This window comes from Cenococcum geophilum (genome assembly GCF_001692895.1).
Source record: "Cenococcum geophilum 1.58 unplaced genomic scaffold K441scaffold_34, whole genome shotgun sequence".
Lineage (NCBI taxonomy): Eukaryota > Fungi > Ascomycota > Dothideomycetes > Gloniales > Gloniaceae > Cenococcum > Cenococcum geophilum.
The window spans coordinates 1,368,697-1,391,652 of record NW_027137592.1 but is presented as its reverse complement, the minus strand read 5'-3'; the positions used below and the strand labels follow the sequence as shown (position 1 = coordinate 1,391,652).

The 22,956-nt window shown below is 34.1% G+C and overlaps 1 protein-coding gene across 1 annotated transcript; it reads left to right on the top strand.

Moving 5' to 3' along the window:
* Positions 1-76: 76 nt before the first annotated feature.
* On the top strand, positions 77-307 carry K441DRAFT_461512 (ankyrin repeat protein; the record flags this gene model as incomplete). The annotated part of the gene is made up of 1 exon (XM_067641780.1): positions 77-307. A coding segment is annotated over one exon (231 nt), but the record flags the coding sequence as incomplete, so codon positions are not given.
* Between the last annotated feature and the right edge of the window lie 22,649 nt (positions 308-22,956).

Genomic DNA, 22,956 nt, shown 5'->3' with positions numbered 1-22,956 from the left:
GCTACTCGAGAATTGTGCAGACACTATGGCAATGGACGCTCACCGGGGGACTGCACTACATTGGGCGTCTGGGCACGGGCACGAAACCGTGGCGCAGCTGTTATTGAAGGGCAGAGCGGATGTCGCAGCGAGAGACGCTTATGGATTATCAGCACTTCATGCGGCAGCAGTGCGTGGTCATGCAGTGTTGGTCCGGCTCCTGCTCGAGAACGGGGCTGACATCGCAGCGAACACAATCCATGGCGAAACGCCGCTGCATCTAGCAGCTGGGCGTGAGCATAAAGCGGTAGTGCAGGTACTGTATGAGCATTGCGAGGATCTTGGTATACCCGCCTACAACGAAGGTATGAACGTCCCGTCAAAGCTGCCCGTTAGTCCTTCTAGTCGCTTATATTGCGACAATTGCGATGTAACCATCCTAAGTTCGGATGCTTACTACCACTGCAACATTTGCGACGACGGCGACTTCGACCTCTGCCAGAGGTGCCTTGATAAGGGCGTTTTATGTTATGGCGATGGTCATCGCCTAATTAAGCGCTCTCCAGACCAGAAGTCCAAGCATCATCGAAGTGGCTCGGATGATCCAGACCTTGCAGCAGTGGCTGAGAAAGAGCGGGACTCCTACAAGCAACAAAGCGAGCAGAATGGATAAATTTTGGTTTTCCGGTACGGTTTCCACCCTTCTATTTGTTGGCAAGGCAATCTCGCTACGTCGAAGACATGGTTCTTACGTGGATGAACTGGACGCACCAGAATAAGTTATCAGGTGGCTGCCTAATTGGGAACATGCATATATGAATACAGTCCTTACCGGCTTAGATTCAGTCAGTCAGTCGCTTTCCGGGACAATATTTATAAGCACTTCTAGCTGCCAAACATGATTTCCATCACTATTCTCGATGCTCCCCTGACCGACGCGGAAAAACGTCTTCGGCGTGTGGTAATACTACTATTTTTCTAACTCGAAACATTCGGACAATTCGGACTACATTACTCGCTACCTAGCTCCGTAATCCAGTCGAGTCACCAGGCTTCCCTGTGCGGGGATTCCCAAGTTTCCGTTCTACCTTCACGCTCTATTGCCGACGGGCAGACCGGATAGTCGCAATAAAGCCAGTTAGTGAAGCCGCTCGCACCTACACGCGTTAAAACTTTTGTTACGATTGGGATTTTCATATAGTTGTATTCTTACGAATTCCCCGCTATTTTGTTATTAAGCAACTCGATCTGAGTTCTTTAGTTCGCAGCCGGGTTTACACCTCTTAAGTAATAGCGCGTAGAGTAGACTAGACAAAGGACAACTATCCCAAGTAACCCTTTACAGCTACTGCAATACCTATCCGCATCTAGGAACACTTAGCCCTAATACTAATCTCTCCTTGAAACAAAAGATTATCCCTAGTAAGGTTTCTGTAAAACACTCCTTAAAATAAATAATCGTCTCTAGCAAGGGTTAGTATTTAAAGAAAGGGTAGTCCGCTATAGGGAAGTATAAGTTAAGTCTTAAGACCTTAAGGTAAGACTTTAACGTAAAATCTAGGATAAACCTTTATAAAAAATCATTCCTAAAACGATTAAGGGATTGTAATAAGAGGATTGCTAAGATTTAAAGGATTAATTACTCCCCCTAAATAGCACGGTAAAAGACTTAAGAAACGCTAAGAATAAAAAGCAGATCGCCGCTGTTATAAATTATATTCGTTTTAAACTAATAAAGGGGAACGCGAATATTAGCCTAATAGCGGCGTCTATGGATACGGTGGGAAAGAATCTAATATTTAAAGAATACCGAAAATTCCTTTAAGATTAAGGGGTTGTTTAGTTGCAAATCGCCTCTATTTTATAATCTATTTAATCTATACGCCTTTTAGTGTCGCCCGTTTTGTAATTAGTGGCGGCTACTACCGTAGCTTATTTGAATATATATAATTAAGTCGATTATTTAGTAAGGCTCCACAATAAGGCTCTAGATTTAACTTCTTATAATGCGTAATTAACGTTAGTAAGCGATTTAAATGAGCCCCTCTCTGTTACTAAGCCTCTATCGCGACTCCCTACTTTAGTATAGTAATAGAGCCTCCTTCTTAGCTAACGCCCTCTCTGCGATTAACGTTTCCTACATTTTTACCCACCTCCCGTATAAGCCGTAATAGAGTTATAGCGATGCCCGCGGGGCATAGGAATGCGCGTTTAAGATGGATAGATAAGATAGAGGAGGCGATATTAGAAGGCCTCGTTAAGGCTATTTGGAAAGAATATTATATAGATAGCTCCTATAAAGCTAATAGCTAAAAGATTACCCTTAATTATATACTTGCTATTACCTAATAGCTTATTACTATTAAGTAAATTAAAACTAAGTATAATAACTATAAAAATAATTAGAAGCTATAGAAGGAGCTTTATAGCGTTTTAGCTAGGGGTAGAATAAAGATAAAGGCGTGCCTATTACTAGTAAGGAAGTTATAAAGACCTACTTTAAAGCTAATTCTACTATTAAGAAGTTTTATTATACACTGCTTACCTTTCTAAATTTATTATATAAGCTGTTTAATGGAATTTTAGCAATAGGTAATTATATAAGGTTAATTAATAAAGTAATTAAGAGCTATATAGACCCCAAACCTCTCTTAGTAGTAGCCTCGTAGGCGTTAAATTTAGTAGATAGGGAAAATAAAAATAAGGATAAGGGGGAAGTAGATAAGGCCTCTAAGTTAAAGTTAGCTTTTAGCTCTATTAAACGCAGTTAATTAAGCTTACCTCTAGCTAAGCGCCTTAGTCCTTTTAGGTCTTCCTTAACGCTAAATTAACCTTTTTTAATAGCTATATAGAAGTAGGCTATTAAGTAAGCTACTAAGGCCACTAAATTTAATATAAAGCGCTAGTAAGGAAGATAGCAAGTTATAAAGGCACTAGAGGAAATAGTAAAGAAGGTAATAAAAGAGATAAGGGCTATAAGAGAGCTAATAGCCTAGAAGTCTCCTTAAGAAAAGGCCTCCGCCTACTTATAAATATAATATTATATACTATAGTAGGAAGCTAGAGTTATAGGCGTATTAGAGTACCTAGTATCTATAACCTAGCATTTACTAGGTAAGGCTTTAAATCCTTTAGCCTTTACTAAATTAAGGACTCTGAAGTTATAAGTAGAGCCCTTTTAACTAGCTAGAATATATAGAAAGTTTATCTAAAAATTAATAGCTATAAGTGTAACGGCGCTATTACACGTTACCTGCTAAATTCTACCAAATTCTACTAACCTACGATTGGCTCGCCTAAAGCTAGCGCTTTGGCGGCTTACCCTATATATTTATTTATATCAGTCCTAGCGACCCCTTTTTCTTCTTCTTAGCTTAGTATCTTCGTAATATAGCATTTGTTTAAGCTTCGGTTTAAAGGCATTTATTTAAGCCGTAATATTATACTAAGCTTACCCTACCCTACCTAGGAAGGCCTTAATAATATCCCACCCCAAAAGAAACTTCGTCTACAATGACGCGTTAACGCGCTATACTTAGACACTAAAACAACTCTATATTGCCTGGGAAGGCCTAGATAATATCCCACCTTATAAGCTAGATAGGACTAGATCTATACCCCTAGAATTAAAACTAAAGCGTATAATACTAACGAACCTTAGGAAGCTAATAATAGCACCTAAAGCAAGCTTATTTAAGAGAGCTGCCTTTACCTAAAAGGAACCTAAAATCCAATTAGGATTAGAAATTAAAGATAATAATAACGTTATAGATATACGCGAGTAGATTCGCGCCCTCGTAGCTAGCTAGGAAGCCGATTATCTTAAAGCGAGAAATATATAAGAGACCCTATAAGAGATCCTAGAAAGCCTTACGGCCCTATAAAATAGCCTAGCTTNCCCTTCTTAAAGCCCTAGCCAACCTATTTACTCCACTAAATATAATATACTAGCGAGTACGGATATAATAACGAAGTAATTAAAGTCCGTTAAGCTCCTTAACCCCCTATTACTATCTAACGGAATAAACCCTACCTTTAAGAATTGGAGGATTTAAGTATAAGGAAAGCTCTATGTTAACTATAACTATTTCCTTTCTAAAGAAGCTAAAACGCTCTACCTCTTTAGTTAAACTACTGGGGACGCCTAACGGCACCTCTAAGGTAAGTTTAAGGACAAGTCCCCTATCTAATTTATATCTATTAATAAGATAATATAGCACCTAGTAGCTATTTACGTTAACCTAAACAAAGTACGGGACGCTTAGTATAACTATAATCGCCTAATAATAAAACCGAACTAACCCTTTACTAAATTCTAGACTTAATTCCTATACCTTACAGGAGAAGGCTAGGTTCCCCTTAAGAACTACTAATTAGACCTATATAATAAGCTAATAATTCGGCTATAAGAGAAGATTATTATAACCTTAAATAACCTACCGACTTACGACAGACTCGCAGCTTATTACCTATTATTAGACTTAGAATTAAAGTGGATTAAAGCCTATCCTAACTAGTAGAGGTAACTCTGTGGCGATTAGAACTTACTAGCTATACCTATAAGAGCTAAAGTAAGAAGATAAGCTATAACTACTCTTATACTAAAAGCGGTTATAACTACGCACTAGTAAGTAACGCCCAACTAGCTACGTACTACGCCATTAACTAGTGTTTGCCGCAATACTCTAATTAACCCTACCTCGGCTATATACTACAACTGTAATAAGGAGGGTTACTTTACCTTATCTTGCCCAGAGCTAAAGGATATAGGCGATATTAAGGAGATAAAGGAAGGAGAGATGTCTAATAAGTCGGGAAAAGAAGAACCCTAGGGAAAGACTCCCCCCTAGGGTACCCTATCGATCTTAAAGAGATTAATCTTAGTTAGTTAATGGGTGGAAAGTATTTCACGGTTCTATATATAGTATCTTAAAATAGATATAGAGTTAATACAACCGCCCTTATTAACACTAGAGCAAATAGCTTTACTTTTATAAATACTGCCTATATAAATAATATTGCTAAGTTTCTAAATGTAGAAGCTATCTGACTAGAGAAGCCTATTTAAGTAAAAGGCTATAACGGCTAAGCCGGTTAGCCTATTACCTATATCTTAAAGTTATATATCGCTCTTAACGGACGACGCTAATATAGTATCCCCTTTTATATCCTAAACCTAGGGTCCTATAATATAATCCTTAGACGAAAATGGATGTCCTATTTTAATATTTAGTTAAATATATAATAAAGATAGTTTATCTAGCCGGAGGATAGACCGAGGTTGCCCTCCTTTATTAGGGAGATCCGAACCAACTATAAGATACTAGCTGTAAGGGCTAACCCTACCTACTAGTAGAATATCCTGGCCTGTAATCTAGCCTTTACCTAAAAAAACGCCCGCCGCGAAGCTAGAAAGAACTCTATACTAATAAAGATACTCTTTTAAAGCGCTATATTTAAAGAGGACTCTATATATAGAAGCGGGACAAATAGTAATATAGACGACATTTAAATTACGCAGATTTAACCGGTATAGAAAAGAACGCATTAATAGGATATAAGGGATAACCTCTAAAAAATGCAATAGGAGTTAAAAGGAGTAATAATAACGCTAGTGCCCTAGAAGTCTACAAAGTTACATACGCCCCTATTATTATATAACCCCCCCACCGTAGACATCGCCGCAATTAGCGCTATAGCGTTCTACTTTAATATATACCGGAAGGACAACGAGGTCTTTATAACAAGCCTATATAAGATTAACCAAATTATTAATAATAGGGAGGAAGAGCTAGCTAAGGAGACCGATAAGGAACTAGTTAAACGCCTCCTTTTTACTATTTATATAAAATATAAAGATACATTCTTAAAGGCGGCTTTAGATAAGTTACCTCCTTACCGGACGTATAATTATAAGATTTAATTAGAAGCTAATAACTCGCTAAGTTATAGCCCCCTCTACTAATAATTAATGGATAAGCTAAAAGCAATAAAGAAGTACTTAATTAATAACCTGGATAAAGGGTTTATTAAGCTAAGTTAAGCTACTTTTACTTCCCCTATCCTATTTATAAAAAAGCCTAATAGAGGCCTCCGCTTTTATATTAACTATTAAAAGCTAAACGCTATTACTTAAAAGGATTGGTATCCTATTCCTTTAATTAATAAGACCCTTATACGTCTAAGCCGGGTAAAGATCTTTACTAAGCTTAATATCCGTTAAGCTTTCTACTAAATTAGGATAAACCCCGTATTTAAAGATTTAATTATATTCCGTACCCGTTATAGCTCCTATAAATATAAAGTTTTTCCCTTTAGACTAATAAACGGACTAGCTACGTACTAAAGGTATATAAATAACGTTCTTTTTAATTACCTAGACGAATTCTACGCGGTATACCTAGACAATATTCTTATATACTTAGATAACGAACTTAAGCATTAAGTTTATGTTAAAAAGGTTTTAGAGAGACTACGAAACGCGGGCTTATAAGTTAATATTAAGAAATATAAGTTTAGGGTAAAACGTATAGAGTACTTTGGGTTTATTATAACTATAGAAGGAATTAAGGTTAACTCTAAGAAGGTAAAGGCAATCCGTAACTAGAAGCCCCCTTATATAGTAAAAGGGATCTAGTTCTTTCTTAGCTTTTATAACTTCTACTACCAGTTTATCTATAACTACAGAATTATAGCGAAACCTCTTATTTAACTAACTAGGAAGGACACGCCTTTTATCTTTAATAATAACTATATAAAGGCCTTTAAAGAGATAAAAGATCGGCTTATTTCTTCCCTAATCCTTTACCACTATAATCTAGACCTTAAATTAATGCTAGAAACAGACGCTTTTAATAGGGTTATAGCGGGAATCTTATTATAGCTATACCCGGACGGTAAATAGTACCCTATCGCCTTCTTCTTAAAAATAATAGACCTAGCTAAGTATAACTACGAAATACACAATAAAGAAATGTTAGCTATTATTTAATTACTATTCTAATAGCGCGCAGAGCTTAAAGGTATAAACTCTAGGATTAAGATATATACAGATTATAAAGCCCTAGAGTACTTTATAACTATAAAGCAGCTTACTAAACGGTAAGCCTAGTGGGCCGAAATACTCTTATAATTCTTCTTTACAATTATATATCGTTCTAGTAAGTAAAACTCTAAGGCTAATACCCTAACCTAAAGAGAATAAAATATCGGACCCTAGGATAAGCTAAAGACCCTATACTAGACGCGCGCCCTTTTTTACCCTAAATAGCTTAACCCGCGGATCCTTAGGGAGCTAGACTCCTAGTAAAACCAGCTAGCACTAATAGAGGAATCCTTAGATAAACTAATAGGGCTAATTAACCGCCTCCTAACTATAAACCGCACGGCTAACGCCCTAAAGGCCCTCCGCGACTAAGCTGTAAAAGGAAACCCCAATTTTAAAACGGAGGAAGGATTGCTCCTATACTAGGAGCGGCTTATAGTCCTTAACGTTAATAACCTACAGACTAAACTAATCCGTAAAGCTTATTGCTAAGTTTCTATAGCACACCCTAGTAAGAATAAGATACGTAAAATTATTAACTACTGCTACTACTAGCCGAGAATAGTTATGGATATTAACCGATATATACGGAACTATAAAGACTGCTAGAAAGCTATAACCCTATAGGATAAAGCCCTAGGACTACTTAAGCCACTCCTAATATCAGAGCGCCCTTAGTAGTATATTTCTATAGACTTTTATAAGCTACCTATAGACCGTGACGGATACGATATAGTTATAGTTATAGTTAACCGCTTTAGCAAACGCCCGTTCTCCCTTCCCTGTTACAAAAACATTAATGCTAAAGAAGTAGCCTAGCTATATATCCACTACGTCTACCGAATTTATGGACTATTAGATACTATCGTGTCTAATTATAGGCTATAGTTTATATTAGCTTTCTGGAACGAGTTTACCTAAATCCTAGGTATTAAGCTAAAGCTTTCTATAGCTTACTACCCCCAGACAGATGGTTAAACGGAGATTATAAATTAATACCTAGACTAAAGGCTTAGGCCCTTTATTAACTACTTCTAGGACAACTGGTCTGAACTGCTACCTTTAATAGACTACGCCTAAGCAACTCTACCCCATAACTCTACAGGGTTTGCCCCAATTCAGCTAGAAATAGGATACTTACCCCGCACAAGCTTTAACTAAAAAAGGCTAAAAGAACCCTAGACTATACAAGAGAAGCTATTCTATAGTAAGGCCTAATAGTACGTTAAACGCTTAGAGGAAGCCTAAATAGTAGCCCGTAAGAACCTAGGAAAAGCCTAAAGGTTAATAAAATAGCAGGCAAATAAACACCGTTAAGAGCCTAACTTTGCCCCTAGCAATATAGTCTAAGTTATAATAAAGAATTAGAAGACTAAACGTGTGAGGCAGTATTGCCAGGGTGTACGGTAGGGAGCAGGCAAGCCGAGCATGAGTCACAAGGAGAGTCGATGGAAGAGGACGATATGGTAATGAGGGTAGGCAATAGCCTGAGTACAGAGAGACGAACCGATGAGGAGGGAAGGGCTGCAAGCCTGAGGTGCTTATAAGGAGGTGCCAAGGGCTAGCCGAAGGCTAGCCTTGGCGACCCCTAAGAGCCCCTAGGCGATGCAGCCGAGTAAGGGCCAAAATAACCCTTACAAAACGACCTAGCCGTAAGTTGGACTACTAGATGGCAGGACCGTACAAGGTTCTTAAGAAGTTAGGCAACTTGTATAAGGTAAAGCTCCCGGATTTAATTAGGGTACACCCTATTTTCTTACTAGATAAGTTACGGAAAGCTATAAACAACCTATTACCTAGATAAAAGAACGAGCCTCCCCCACTAATTTAAGTAAACGGTGACAATAAATAGGAAGTTAATAAAATACTAGCCTATAAGATAGTACGGGGAATATTAAAATACCGTATCTAATAGAAGGGCTATAACTTGGACCTAACCTAGTACCTTATATAGAACTTTATAGGCTGCCCCTAGAAGCTTAAAGAGTTTTATAACTAATACCCTAACGCACCTAGACCCCTAAAGTACTTAGATAAGTAAATAGAATGCTAGTATAATAAAGACAATAAGTTACCGGAGGAGTATAGGGATAAGAACGCCCTAAAGCCCTAATATAGCTGTCTGCTAAATTACCAGATTCTACCGTTTTCTGCTAGTACCGTAAAACTTCAGATATCTAGGAACTTTAACCGCCGGTTAAAGTTATCTAATTGGTTAGATCCTTGCTAAGACTTTTAATAGCTACTCTTCCTAGCCTAGCGCTTCTACTCAACCTACGGTTGCCTCTTAGTACTTAGTCCGGACGCGCTTATATCTTCTTTCTTTCCTTATCTTATATTTTGTAATCTTACGTTTTAGAAGCCTAGTGCTATATTATTTTCAACTAAGCCTAAGGGCAGGCTTTCTTTTAAAGAGGGGGGTGATATAATGGCGCTATTGCACGTTACCTGCCAAATTCTGCCAAATTCTGCCAACTTACGATTGGCTCGCCTAAAGCTAGCGCCTTGGCGGCTTACCCTATATATTTATTTACATCGGTCCTAGCGACCCCTTTTCCTTCTCCTTAGCTTAGTATCTTCGTAATACAGCATTCGTTCAAGCTTCGGTTTAGAGGCATTTATTTAAGCTATGATAATAAGAATGTTTTGCGATATTTTTTTTCCTTTTACGCTATAGAGCTTATATACCCGCCTTTAATAAAGACTAGCGGATAAGTATTGTTAAGGGCTCTAATATAATTAGTAAAGCAAGGATATTAGTTAGGGTTATTAGTAATCTCTTTTAGAGTAAAGTTCTAAGGAAGCTAAACAACTTCCTTATATAGTTTTAGAAGGCTAAAAAGGACTTTATATACGGCTTTATAGGGTAGTAAATATTATAGAAGTAGGTATAAGCTAGAATACAATATACTAAACAGGGTAGTAATTAAAGAAGGCTACGTATACGTAACTATACGTAGTTAATATTAAGACATTTAGATAAAGAAGAAGAGTCTTTATATACTAGGTATAGGTATAAATAAGGGTTATAAAAGAACGTGCGTAGGTGTCTCGGGATAAATATAACTATAAGTTAAGAACCTTAAAACGCGTAGGGACATAAGAACGTATAAGTCCTATAATAGTACCCCCTCCTTACTTCCGAGCTCCTATAAGGCGTATTATATATATAGAAAAAAAAACCCCAATTAAGGGTGAAAAAAATTCGTTAGCCTTCTCTACCCTTTTATATCCTTTACTGCATAGGCTCCGCTAGTGTAGTCCTCCTTACTTAATCGTTAGGCTACTAACTTATTAGGCCTAAAGCATAGCCTAGCCTCTATTTACTAGCTACGCTATAGTCCTTACCGCTTAGAGACGCTTTACTAAAGCTTATATAGTCTCCTCTCTTACTTTTAGCAGCTCTACGGCTTTCCTTATATATCTATATATAGTCCCTCCTTACTAGGTCTTGTCCCGAGGCCAGTAAGGTCCCCCTTTTCCCCCCCTCTTCCCTCCTAGTTGTGGGTTAGGTCGTATATTATATAGAAGTAGGTAGGGTTATATATTATATAGGGGTGGGTAGGTAGATAAATAGATTTTAGTTATATAGTACGGTTAGTACAGTACGGTGCAGTGTCTTAGTAGGTTTTTATTAGTGCGGTACAGTATTTATATCGTAGTAGGTTTTTGTCAGTAGTAGTATAGTGCTAGCGTAGGTTCTATAGGCAGATTAGCACGGAGCTTATTAGTTCGTATAGCAGTATAATATAAGGCTTATTAGTTTAGGTAGCCGTACAGCTTAAAGCTTATTAATTTAAGCGGTAGTATAGTGCTAGAAATAGGGTCGGTTTATATATATATTAGCGCGAGGTCTTATTAACAGGTTTAGGTAGTAGTATAATACTAGCGACGTGTCTAGGTTCCGTAGGCGAATTGGTATAGAGCTTATTAGTTTATATAGTAGTAGTACGGTACTAGCAACGGGTTATCTTATAGGCGTATTAGCACAAGGTCTTATTAGTTTAGGTAGCAGTATAATATAAGCAATAGGGTTATAGGCGTATCAGTATAATAGGTTATTAGGGTCGTTTTATAGGCGTAGCAGCGCGAGATCTTGTTAGTACGTAGGACAGTAACGGTATAGGTTAGTAGGATAGTAGTAAGATACCAGCTTCCGTGTTCGTGTTTATATAATAGTAGGATACGAGCTAGGTTAAACCGAAGGGCAGTAACGTGCCTGTTTGTAATTAGTAGTAGTAGGGTATAAGCTATTAAGGTCGTAGGCGTATTGGCGCGAGGTCTTATTATTAGGTCTATATATAAATCGGCGCGGAATCTTATTATACTAGTTTAGAACCTTAGCGTCCTAGCCTACCTACAGCTAGTAGCTCCTATTTCTACCCTCTTATTAGGCGTAAAAAGGCATACTTTATAACTAGTAGCCCTAGACCCACTAGGTATAGAAAAGGGATCTAAATATAGTATTATAGAAGTGGGCACGAGCTGGAATACAATATACTAAACGGGGTAGTAATTAAAGAAGGCTATATACGCGTAACTATACCTGGTTAATATAAAGACATTTAAATAAAGAAGAAGAGTCTTTATATACTAGGTATGGGTATAAATAGGGGTTATAGGGGAACGTGCGTAGGTGTTTTAGGATAAACGTAAGTATAGGTTTAAAACGTTAAAACGCATAGGGACGTGAGAACGTGTAAGTCCCGTAACAGTAAATTAGTACTAAAAGTTTAGTTAGTAGGTAAATACTTACTAGTAGATTATTGTAGATAAGTATTAAGTTACCTTACTTAGTAATCTATATAACGAAGTATTGCTAAATATTATTAAGAATATTATTAGCTTTTTAGCCGCTAATAGAAACTTTATATCCTTTAAATCGCTATATAGTTATAACTAATTAAGAAGCTTTCTAAATACCTTAGGCTTTATATAAGTTATATTTATAAGTTATTACTTATAGCTATAGAGTAATTATATTATCTACTATATTCCCTACTATATATTAGTATACTAAGTATAAGCGCCCCTTAAAAATAAGCTGTTGGTAATATAAGGTGATATTACGTATCTACAAGTTATAGGTAGTATAATAATTATTATTCCATTCTCCTCTTGCTTAAGGAAGGGCAAGGAGCTTAAGACTCCTTACTACGCTAGTGCCGCGGCAACATATAACGGTAACTTGCCTTATATAACGGCAACTTGCCTCGCGTAATAGTAACTTACCTATATTCCCAACACTAGCAACTCTTCTTTTATGGTTACCATCTATATATATATACCGCTCGACTAGCGTAATAAATATTAATCCTTTTTACTTACTATTACCATTATAATATAAGTCTCGCTATCCCAAAATTTGCCTCTTAATATATAGTGCTTTCTTACTTAGGAGTTATAGGTAAATATCTTATTATAAGGGCCGCTAAGGCGCTAGTAGTAAGCGAGCTAATAGCAATTTTCTATTCTGGGGATAGAAAATCCTAATTAGTTAGTTTAAGTTAGGGTTTATAAAATATTATACTCCTACTCCCTTTTAACCTAACTTTTAACTTATATATATAGAGTATTTATATTAATAAATGTCTCTAGTACCTTATTTAGGTTCGCCTTTATTATTATATTTACCGGGTTATCTTAGCTATAAATCTATTAAATCTTAAAGAGTTCTTAACGCTTATAGGATTACTAAAGTGCTATAATATCAATTATAAGGCGCTTCTCCTTTATAGTACTAAGCTTAACTAAACACTTATAGAAGGAATATAAGTCGGTGCATATAATTATAGGGATAATAGGAAGTTTAAGTTAATCTATAATTATTTTTAGGGTAGTTCTAATTGTAATTACTATATTAACTCCGCTAACCATTTTATATATCTTTAACGCTAGAATACTTTAAGTAACGCGCTTGCTCTTAGTTAAGCTCTAATAAATAAGATTACTATAGATTATAAAGTTATTCTCTCTAGTAGATTCGTTTATAATAATAATCTTATATCCTAGCTAGGAGCTAAAGTCTTTATTATTTACGAACGATCCATTAATAAATATAAAGAGCTTAGTGGTAGGAAGATTAATAGGCATATAAAGTAGTTCCCAATTAAGATAGTTTATTTACTAAGAAAGACGCTTATTTAGGGCAAGAACGTTATCCTTAGTTAGTTCCTAATATTAAGCGGCAATAGATAAATTAAAGAAAGCCTTAGGTTAATAAATAGCAGTAATATAAGCTCTACGGGCGCGTTACTCCACATATCCTTACTTTAGAGAATTAACGTTAATAATATTAATCTTTTTACTTTAACCCTTCTGGCGTAAAGCAATGGAATCCTTATTTAGGAAGAGGATGCATCTATTAAAGAGTAATAGTGTTATTAAATTAAGCTTTCCCTTTAGTTTTACTATCAGATTTGCCTTTACTAGCTTATTTTCTTTAAGAGCTAAGAATTAGTCATCTCCTAAGATAATTATATTATTAGTTTATATGCTGATAATTCTAAACAGAGTTCTTATAGTTATAATAAGGAAGCAGGGATTAAATATAGATGTAGTTATTAAAAGCTTCTCTTTGTGGTGCTTGCTATAGGTAGCCCACTAATAAGTTCCTGCCTCTGTAATTCTGTATAATGGCTTAAGTATAACCATAATTATATCTTTAAGATATTGGTGGCAAATTTACTCTAGAAGGTATGCCAATATTAAGCGCTAAAGATGCGTCTCTAATTAGGTATAGGCTTAAGTAATATCTTATAAATAGACCGCTATTCTATTCTTTATTAAGGAGGGAGCTAATATAATAATAACTCGCTAACTAGCTTGTTAAATTATAGAAGATTATATAAGAATTATCTCCTTACTATTATTGTTATAACCTTAGATAATAAGCCTTAATTTCTTAAATAGGGCGTTAGTAGCTTTACCCTTAATCTTATTAACTATCCTTAACTTAAAGATGTAAACTTTATTAAACTTAATAGGGTTATACTTCTTAAATTTAAAGACTCCTCTTATAATAAGACTATTAATCTCCTACTTATTAGATACTTAGAAAGGAGCTTTAGGAGTTATAATATAACCTTTCTTTTAGAGCTATTTTATAAGCCTAAAGTTAGCCTTCTCCTTAGCTATTATAAAGGCTATTAATAACTTAACTTTATTCTTAATAGTGGTAACGAATTACTCTTTAAAATTAATAAGATATTAGTAATTTCGTAATCCCTTTAGGCGACCTCTACTATGTTATAGTTATAGGATATCTACTACAATTATATTAGAATCGTAGTCGCCTTCTAAAGTACATTAATTATAGTTCTCCTCTAAGGTATCTTCTAGGGTATCCTATAAAGGCTTAGAACTATTATCTTTATAGTAGGGTTTAATAACAGTTAAACGGAATTAAGTAGGTCTGTAAGGCATCTAAATAGTATAAGTTTAACTATTAATTATAATAAGTTAATATAGGCCTAACTATCCTCCCTTTTTACGCTATACGCGTACCTTAGACTAGAGTGGCAGATTAAGCGTAGTTAAGGTATTTAGGCCATTTCTTATTCTTAGTATATTATTAACCTAGCGTATAGTATAGAGATATTATACCTCCTTTATTGCCTTGTGGATAGCCTTAGCTTATTATATAATAGAGGGAAATAGTAGAGAATTATTAGTTATTTAAGAGTAGGCGCTAAAGACTAGTAATATAGGTATAAGTCTATCTAGGCCAGCGAAATCGTTTATAGCTTTAACAGCTATTTATAAGGTAAGTTTTTTACTAGCATCCTCTAGTTCTAAAGAGATAATCTTATATACGCGGCGTAATGGCGTATAATATTGCTCTACTTTTCTAATACTATTATATACCTTAATAGGGACTTCCTTAACCTTAATTACTATTACCTTTATTTATTATTAAAACTCTATAGATAAGAAGTTCTTTTCTACATTATAGACAATTTAATTAGGGGGTCCTAGGTAGATATTAATCTAGTATAATTAAAGGGTATCTTATACGTTCCTAGCTAATATATCCTTTAAGAAACATACGGCTTAGAAAAAGGTTAAAAAGTCAATAACTTAGAGTACTAGCTTGCCGCTAAAATATATAACGTTAATAATAATATAAAAGTTAAAGTTATAGTTATCTTTAAGGGTAAACTTAAATCGGCTAGGGGACTTCTAGTTTATTTAGTAGTAATAGCAGTACTTTATAAGATATTTAATTGCCTTAATTTTAACCTTATAGCCTACTTACTAGAGAACCCTAAGTAATTAGTAAACTAATAGGTAACTAAAACAACGGTATAGTTGGCGTAACTCTAACTTAGTTAAATAGCTTTAAGCAACGCTCTTTTTTAGTTATTAAAGGAGCAACTAAGGGTAACCCTGCTTGCGTATAACAGGCACCTAATTATCTCCCTATATAAGCATATTCTTAAGGTTATTAAGCTTAACGCCTAATTTATCTATATCCCTAATACAGAATAGAAATAGAGTATTTATAGAAATAATGTAGAAAGTAATATATCTTAAGGGGGTTTAGACCCTAATTATACCAAAAGAAATTATAGTACCTTTGCTAAAATAAATCGTATATTAGCCTGCTGTTAATTAGTTAATCTAAATAGAGCTATTAAGCTGCTAGAGAGCTTAAACTTAAGATTCTTCTACTATAGATACTCCTGCGGCTCCTATATCCGGCATAATACTATAAAAGACGTTTACTAAGTATCTATTATTAAAGAAAAACGCGGAACTCTCCTTTAGCTTATTAAAGATATCTAATTTTATAATAGAATAGAGCGTAGATTAGTTATTAAGAACAGTAATGGTTTATATACCATTTACCTTACTATATTTAGTAAAGTATTAGTTAAAAGAGTAGTCCTTAATTTCCATATCTACAAGAAGCTGTTTAACCTTATTAACCTTACCCTTAAGATCTTCTACGTCTTTGTATTAAACTAGAAAGCTTTAGAAGTAGGCTATAGTAACCTTATAATTTTTAATATTTTTTATACTTTAACGAAACTTATTATATACCTTCTTTTGCTTATTAAGGGAGTGTCTAGTTAACTAGCAATTTAGCTTCTTATAAATATAGTACTTGTTTTAGTAATTACTTTAAAATAAACCTCTATAAGGACCTCTATAATTGCCTTATAGTTAACATTAATTATACCCTTTACTATATTCCCTACCACGGGCACTATATATTTGGTTAGTCTAGTTATAATTATATTAGTTAAGAATACTTAGTTAGGTAGGGTTTTCGGTATAGAACTATTAAAATTCTTATATCTATATTACAGTACCTATAGCGGAGCGTAGCTTGGTATATACTCCTTTAAACGTATCTATAGGTTTATATAGCGCTAAATTATACTTAGAAACGCTATAGTAGGCTAAGATAACCTAATTCCTTAGACTGTTCTTATTTTAGTAAGTCTTAGTAAGGCTATATTAGATTTTCTAGAGTTTATTAAAGAGTAGTTAAAGGTACTCTAAATAAGTCTTTATTGGGTTAGAAGCAATAGCTCTCTAAAATATAGTTTTCCGCTATTCGGATATATAAAGTTAGCGATTTTTATTAGTCTTAAAGTAAGCTCTAGTAAGCTAAAGTATTATATTAAAGCTATAGTTTTTACCTATAATATAGTTATAATAAAATATTACCGCCTGTCCCTTTAATATAATAGAGAAAGCGTAATAGTACTAGTAGTATTAAATTCTAACCTTATTACAACAGTTATAAAAGACCTATAGTTTTACTTCGAGTATATTATACAGTTCTCCTCTAAACTTCTTCTCTTTATCTAAATATACCTTTATTAGATTCGTAACTTCTTATAGTAAAGGCTTACCGGTTAGTTAGAATAGAGAAGTTAAAGGCGGCAGAGGAGGTAAAAAAGGGGCACCTTTAGGTAGGAGAGCACCTCTAGGTAGGGGGGGTACCTCTAGGTGGGAGAGTAGCGTTCTAGGGGTTTTATTTTAAATTAAAGTTACCTTCTAAAGAATATAGGTTAGGTTTAGGTTTCCGTAGTTAATATATAATCTTAGCTTCCGTTTACACTAGTTCTTTTATACTAATAATAATAGCCTAAATATTACTAATAATTGGGTTACCGTTCTTAGTAATATATATCCTATTCCTATAAAGGAAGTCTTAAAAATCCTAAATAATATTAATATTACTAAGTACCCAGGTGTCGGCGGTCTATCTTATAAAATCCTCCCTAAAATATTCCCATAGCTATAAATCGGCGTAGTGGCTATCTTAGTAGAATAAAATAATAGTATAGGAAAAAGCTATTAACTTATTTTGCGGTATAAGTTATTATATTAATAATAAATTCGTCCTAATTTTCATTAATAAGTTTTACGTATATAGCTACCCCTAGTAGTAAGGAGTCTTTCTAGTCGTTTATAGTGACCGTAGCTATATTTTCGGCTTGTGGTTATATTATTAGGTATTATAATAGAGATTATAGAGTTATAGGAAGGGAAGTGTTATTAGTATAGGGATTATTATTTAGTACGCGTTTATAATAAGTATTTACGATTATAGGACTTAGGACTAGTTCTAGCCTTAAATCGCGAAGACTTATAAAGCGTATTATTCTACGTAATAGACGCAAGAATCTATAATCTAGGAAAGGCTTAGGACCAGTTCTAGCCTTTTAAATTCTTAGATTTGTAGAAGAGTTCTATTTAAGGTTTAGGACTAGTTCTAACCTTAAAAGACAGCTTCCTCTAGTATAAGTAGCACTATAGCACTGGTCTAGTAGCTCGTCTCTTCTTAGTGGAATACCTAGCTATTCTATAGTATAACTGTAAAGTTAACCACTAATTAGTATTGATAATATTACGTATCTACAAGTTATAGGTAGTATAATAATTATTATTCCATTCTCCTCTTACTTAAGGAAGGGCAAGGAGCTTAGGGCTCCTCGCCACGCTAGTGCCGCGGCGACACGCGACGGCAACTTGCCTCGCGTGACGGCAACTTACCTATATTCCCAATATAAGCTTATTGCGATTATAAGGGTTAAGATAATAATATTATATAAGGCTTATAAATATAACTATAGTATCGCGATTAGGGCGTGTAGAGTCGCTATATTATAAGAAGTTGTTACTTTAGCATATATTAGCGACTTAGTCAATTAAGGCATAAGCACGGCAAGAGGGACGCGTAAGCCTATATAATTAGTAGTCTATAAACAATAATCTAAAGCTAAAAAAAGGAAAAGAGAAGAAGGGTAGCGCCGCTTAAGGTTTTATATAATTATCTGGTTATATAACTGCGATTATCTAAAACAGTAAAAAACTGTCTGCAATTGTCCGCCATAATCTACTAATATCTACTAGTTTCTACTGGCGCCGTAACATTACCCCTCCCTTTAAAAAAGCCTGCCCTTAGGCTTTATATATTTATTTTATGTCCATAAAGTATTCTTATCTTTATACTTAATAGGTAGCTTATTATCTTTACTATTTTAGTACTCTATTTACTTATTAAGGTACTTTAGGGGTCTAGGTTTATTAGGGTAATAGCTATAAAACTTTTAAAGCTTATAGGGGCTACCTATAAAGTTCTATATAGGGTACTAAGTAGGGTCTAGGTTATACCCTTTCTAATTAATATAATATTTTAACGTTCCCCTTCCAAGCTTATAGGCTAGTATTTCTTTAATTTCTCATTTATCGTCGCCATTAACTTAGATTAGTAGGGGAGGTTTATTCTTTTATCTAGGCAATAGGTTATTTATAGCTTTCTATAGTTTATTTAGAGAGAAAATGGGGTAAACCTTAATTAAATCTAAGAGCTTTACTTTATATAAGTTATCTATTTTTTTAAGAACTTTATATAGTCCCACTATCTAATAGTCTAGCTTACAGCTAGGTCATTCTATCTTTTAGTTCTTTATTATAACCCAGATTATATCTCCTATAGTAAAGTCAGGCTCTTACCTACCTACTATTACATTAATTTTTAGGCCTTTTTAGATTTATATAGGCGACTATCTAAGCTTCTTCTAAGCGCTTAGTATACTACTAGGCTCCCTTATGAGATAGTTTTTATATATATAATTTAGGGTCCTTCTAGTCTTTCCCAGTTAAAGCTTATATAGGGTAAGTAGCCTATTTCTAGTTAGATAGGGGCAAATCCTATAAAGTTATAGGGTAGGGTTGCTTAGGCGTAGTTTATTAGGGGTAGTAGTTTAACCTAGTTATCTTAGAAGTAGTTAATAAAGGGCCGAAGTCTCTAGTCTAAGTATTAATTTATAATTTCCGTCTAACTATTTATTTAGGGATAGTATACTATAGAAAGCTTTAGTTTAATACCTAAAATTTAGGTAAACTTATTCCAGAAAGCTAATATAAATTACAACCTATAATTAGATATAATAGTATCTAGTAGTCCGTAGATTTGGTAGACGTAGTAAATATATAGTTAGGCCGCCTCTTTAGTATTAATATTTTTATAATAGGGGAACGTTAGGAAAAAAATTAGTAGCATTTAGCTAGCATTCGCAGCATTTCGCAGCATTTCGCAGCATTTAAAAAAGACTATAGGCCTTAAGCAGTATCTAGGCAGCTATATATATATATTATATAAAAAATTTACCCTTAGATAGTTAATTAGATATAGTATATTATATAATAACCCCCTTTACAAATTACTTATAAATTACATAAGTTATAAGTAATTTATAAAAAAAATATTATATAATATACTATATCCAATTAACTATCTAAAAATATTTTTTTAATATATAATATATATATAGCTGCCTAAATGCTGCTTAAGGCCTATAGTCTTTTTTAAATGCTGCGAAATACTGCGAAATGCTGCGAATGCTAGCTAAATGCTGCTAAATTTTTTCCTAACAAATAAAAACGGGCGCTTACTAAAGCAGTTAACTAGGATTATAACTATATTATATCCGTTATAGTCTATAGGTAGTTTATAGAAGTTTATAAAGATATACTGCTAGGGGCGTTCTAGTATTAGGAGTGGCTTTAATAGTCCTAGGGTTTTATTATATGGAATTATAAATCTATAGTAGTTGTTATAGTTCTATATATAGCAGTTAATATCTATAACTATTTCGGGATGGTAGTAGCGGTTACTAATAATTTTATAAGTCTTATTTTTTTTTTAGGGTAGGCTATAGAGACCTAGGTATAAGCTTCGGTAATAACCCGGGTCTATAAGTTCTATTTCTTAGCTACTACTAGCCGTTCCTAGTACTTAAGTAGTCCGTTTTTAAGGGACTATAGGCTAGTAATATTCTTTACCTTTTCGCGATACTCCTATAGAGAGGGGGTTCGTTTAGTTAGCCTATAGTAGTTTATTAATAAGGTTAAGTTTAAAAGAGTTAATAAGATATATCTTAGCGCCTAAGGAGTCCGTATTTAGTTCCGCCCATATTTAGGGGTTAAGGTATTTTAGTTATAGTAGCATTTAGGTCCGTAATAAGATCTTTATAGCTGTCTAGTTATCTAGGTCTTATTTACGCCTTATAAGAGTATTTATACAGTTTATAGCGCGCAGTCTATATATAATTAAGATATTAAACTAAAATAGGATATTTGCCTAGCGTACTTACTAAGCTATAAGGGCCTTATAATCTAAAACTACCTTAATAGGCTTAGGGGTCCCCTCTAGCTATATACGCCAGTGCTAAAAGCTAGAAATAATAGCCAGTATTTTTTTATTATAGATATAGTAGTTTAGCTTAGTATCTATTATAGTCTTTAAATAGTATATAATAGGGTGCTATTCTCCGTCTAGTTCTAGGGAAAAAATACTAGCTATTACGCCGTCTAAGGTATTAGTTTCTAGTATTAGGGGCCGTTTTAGGTTAAAATAGGCAAGTAGGGGAGCTAATACTAGCCGTTTTTTAAGCTCCTTAAAGGCCTACCTATATATAACATTAAAATAAAAGGGCTGGTTTTTTTTAGTAAGATAGTTAAGAGGCTAGGTAATCCTACTATAGTTCTTAATAAAGTATTAGTAGAAGTTATAAAAACCTAAAAATAATTATACCCCCTTATTACGGGACACCCCCGTAACACCTTATACACGTCTACTTATTTCTACTAACTTAGCAACGAGAGACCGACTATAAGACGGCAATTTAATAGTAATCTAATGGCAACCTGCCGCATTCTACTATATTCCACTAAGTTCTACTAAGTTCTACTAAGTTCTGCCAGGACTATTACCTAAATCCTATTCTGCTCCGTGTATATATTAACTAAGCAATTAAGTTTATAATAAATACCCTTTCTTCCCATTTTCCTACCTTTTTTCCTTATACAACGCCTTAACCTCCTTATATAGTTTATATATATAGCTTAATATATCTACCTTAATATATATTATCGCCGCTTATACTTACTCCGTAATACTACGTTATGTTAACTACCTATACTATTGTTAATATGCAGAATAAACCCAAAATTCCTATAACAGCCACTAATATTATATCTATACTCTAAGAATAATTAATAGGGATATAGAAATCTTTTATAGACGCACTTATATAGAACTAAGCTATTTTAAATTAATAATAAGCTAAATAAGAAGTATAACACTAGCAATTAATTAAGGACCTTTAAGAAGAAATCCGCACCCTTAAGATGCTTACGCTAGGACCTTAAGACTAAACGCTATTTTTAAAAATAAATACGCGGAACGCAAGCCCTAAACCAATAGTAGTCTCTTACCCTAAGCCGACTACTATACCGTAATAATTTAAACGACTATTAAATCCCCTAGTATTTATTAATAAATAATAAGAGCTTTAATTATTTTTAAGCTAGCTTAAAAATAAGCTAACTAGTAACACTAACTGCTACCTAACTAAGGCTAACTAACTCTGTTACGCCTTAAGTTAATTAAAAAAAAGGTAGCTAACCTTATTAAACCTCTTTGGCCAAACTTAGTATAAAGCCTAGTTATACTTCTTAAAGCTATATATAGTAACCTAAACCACTAAGCTACTACGTAAAGGAAAATAAACTATATAGCTTAAGGAACGAGAGTTTTCCAGTATACTTTTCCAGATTTAACCGTTACGTAAAGGAAACTAGCTAGAACGACTCTATACTCGTTAACAGCCTTATTAAATCCCTAAGCCCTAAACTAAAAACCTCCCTAATAGGCGTAGACTTACTAAGAGCCCTTAATGCCTATATAAACGTTATTAATAAACGGTATAATTATATACTACGCCTAATACCAAAATACGCTCCTTAATACAATATAACAGCCCCATAAATGTCTACTAAGTTATCTTAGTTTAAGCACCCTAACGCTATGGATATTAATACTAGGACTCTAGGATACGCCCTACTAGGGTCCTTTAAATAAGAATAACGTATTAAGCTAGGCCTCTACTTTAAATATAGAAATAACTCCTACCTCTTTAACTACTGCTTCGTCCCTATACCTAAACACAATTTATAAACGGCTAACACTAGTAACCGTTTACTATATTAATCTTTTAGTTACTACCTTTAATCTTTACCTAGTTCTAGCCCTGTATTTAGTAAGCACTACTTATAAAGGCGAAGCTATAACCGACGTTCTATAGGAACCCCTTCCTGCTTATTACTAAAAGGCACATTTTAGAGTTAGGTCGCTCTCTAAAACAGCTCTGCCTTAGGATCTCGTTAAATGCTTTAGATATTATAAACTTTAACTCTTAGGATTATAGGATAACCGTTAACTATTATCTTTAGTAGAATAATTAATAGGCTAATACTTAAGTCTTAATTAATATAGGAGCTAGTAGCATAGGATTTATTAATAAGATCTTTGCGTAAGATAATGGTTTTACCCTAATCCCCCTTAACTAGTATATTAACGTATTTGGATTTAATAGCAAACGTATAGTCTTAAGCTAAATTACCTA